The sequence below is a fragment of the Bison bison genome, unplaced genomic scaffold (genome assembly GCF_000754665.1).
Source record: "Bison bison bison isolate TAMUID 2011002044 unplaced genomic scaffold, Bison_UMD1.0 scf7180017864526, whole genome shotgun sequence".
Lineage (NCBI taxonomy): Eukaryota > Metazoa > Chordata > Mammalia > Artiodactyla > Bovidae > Bison > Bison bison.
The window spans coordinates 2,609,216-2,611,630 of record NW_011495077.1 but is presented as its reverse complement, the minus strand read 5'-3'; the positions used below and the strand labels follow the sequence as shown (position 1 = coordinate 2,611,630).

Below are 2,415 nucleotides of genomic sequence, written 5' to 3'. Positions count from 1 at the left end.
CTAGCCACGGGCTGTGGACACTGGACTTTCCCATGAGAGAAGGTGGCTTGGAGCCCTTCTTGGTGGCTGACCCCAACCCTCCCTCCAGTCCTGGTTGCCCAGAGGACACAGAGAGCTGGGCCCAGAACCCACAGAGCCTGGACAACTCCCTCACCAGAACCTGTGGGTGGAGGAGGGGAGAGGGGCCCAGAGACACCAGCAGTAAGAAACCCTGGGAACCCTGCTCTCAGGTGACATCTCCATCATCTCCCTGTGATCCCGCTGCCTTCTTCTCTCAATGAATCCGATGCGGAGTCCTTTTTCAGTAACATTTTATTTTAAATCCTTAGTGAAGATCTAAGACAAAAATATAAAGTGCTAGGTTTTAGGGTTGGGGGCAGAGGGAAAGGCCCACTGCGTTCACACCATTTGGACTTGCCCTGTTCAGTTCCTCAGAGATGAAAGACGGTTTATCTCAAAATTGGGAAAAAAAAAGTCATTCTTGAGTTTCCCACCAATCAGTGTCCATGAGGAGTTGAGGGACAAAGTCATCACAGACCACCAATGAGAACGCTCACTGTGGGAGGCAGGTTGACAGCAAGGAGGCTGAGGCTGTCTCAAAGAAGACGGGCGGGATAGAGAGGAGAGGAGGCACCGGGTCCTGCAGGCTCTGCAGCAGAGACAGGGTGGCCGCCTGCTCCTCTGGGGTCTCCTTCAGCATACGTCGGGCAAAGGCCTGCTCCATCTGTGCGGAGAGGTGGGAGAGGGGTCCCTGAGCACCACAGGGCCAGATGCTATACCCCGGGCCTTCTTCCCCAGGATGCCTTCTCTGGAACATACCACCCCCGCGCAGGCAGGCTCTGCTGACTCACCTGCACCGCAATCAGACTCTGTGAGGTGTGGCTGGGGTCAGGGTTCTCCTCCCAGAAGTTCAGTGTCACTTGAAACTTGGGTGGGGGCCCCAGGCCCTGGAAGTACCTGGCCAAGTCTGAGAGAGAAAAGGCCAGGAGTTGGAAGAAAGAGAAGACAGAAGGCCCCAGGCAGGGAGGGATGAAGGAGGAACCCATAAGGGAGGAAGAGGGGTGGTGATGGGGCCACTCGGAGGCCAAGGCTAGAGCAGGAGCCGGGGGTGGTGGGACCGCTGTCTCGTGCTAGGAGCTAAACTGCTACTCACCTGAGGACAACAGGGAAAGGGCCCCTTTAGGGGTAGCCGATCGTCACACACCCTGAAACCCCTCTGCTGGGGGAGCTCAGGGTCCGCTTGGCAGCAGCCCAGGCTGCTGACACAGCCATGCCACACCTTGGTTGCCTGTTCACTCCCTTCCACACTCACGCTCTGCATCCCCTATATTCCTGGCCCCAGTCCCAAGGTCCCGTTGAGAGCTGAATGGAGGCAGGAAGTGGAATTCTCAGCATGGTTGGGAGAGGGGGAACCCCAGGGCAGCTCGAGCAGTGGGTGAGAACATGTGACATGCACAGCTCTCACAAGTGTGGATGGTTGTTGTGCGAGTGTGTCTGGCGGGGGAGAGGGGTGTGGTGCAAAGCACACCTTCTTGTAATTACTGTACACTCCCATGTGGTGGCGCTCCTGAGGTGCAATATTATGGTGGTGAGCTCCACCTGGGCCTCACCTTCTGTGGCCTTGGCCCAGGAAGGAGGGCTGCCAGGGCTGAGCCCTGGGATGTGCACCACACAAGTGCAGGGGCCAGGCCTGGACTGTGCTGGGGGATTGGCTGGAGGGAGCACAGGGTGACGGCCGGCCTACAGGTGGGGAGTGGAGGTGGGGGAAGGGGCTCAGGTGCTTGGCTGGAGCAGCCTCACCTCTGCAGAAGTAGCTGGTTCTGAAGAGCTCCACGCACTCGTTGGTGGGCAGCAGGTGCGGACCCGGGCCAGGTGGCATCTGGGGCGCGTTCCAGGAGATGGGAATGGGGCAGAGGCGCTGCACAAAGAGGCCCCGGGAGTTGCTGGCCAGCAGGACCCCTCTCTGGAGCTGGTTCAGCAGACGGTGGGCGGGCTCGCGTGGGTCGGGTTTGGGAAAGATCACCTGCTCCATGCTGCACTGGGAGCTTGAGGGCTCAGCCACGAGGCGGCAGTCCAGGCTCTGCACCTGGGCCTCACCCACCACACGCCCGTTGTAGATGAAGGTGAGCAGCAGAGAGTAGTCTGCAGACAGAGAAAGGCCAGCTGCACCAGTGCCCTCCAGGGGGCCCACTGACTGGCAGGAAGTTCTGGAGAAATGAAGAGGGACACCTTGCAAATCCAATATCCTCATTTTGCTGGTGAGGAAGGTGGGCCTCACAGAGACCAAATGAGGGCTGGTAAGCACCAGGCAGGCTGCGAGGCGGGGGCAGCAGCTGTACCTTCTGAGGACAGAGAAGACCCTTGCCTTTCCTATCCTCATCCCCCAAACCTCAGCAGCCGGGGGCGGGGCCGGGG

The 2,415-nt window shown here is 59.3% G+C and overlaps 1 protein-coding gene across 2 annotated transcripts in view; it reads right to left on the bottom strand.

The window, feature by feature from the left end:
* Nucleotides 1-294: 294 nt before the first annotated feature.
* IRF9 (interferon regulatory factor 9) overlaps nt 295-2,415 on the bottom strand; it is a 5,494-nt gene continuing 3,373 nt past the window's right edge. For both annotated transcript variants that reach the window (XM_010831332.1, XM_010831331.1), the window contains 3 exons: nt 1,801-2,142; nt 852-967; nt 295-724 (listed from right to left, as the gene is read on the bottom strand). In XM_010831332.1, the coding sequence (XP_010829634.1) occupies nt 554-724; nt 852-967; nt 1,801-2,142 (629 nt within the window). In that variant the 3' untranslated portion in view covers nt 295-553. The remainder of the gene's footprint in view (nt 725-851; nt 968-1,800; nt 2,143-2,415) is intronic.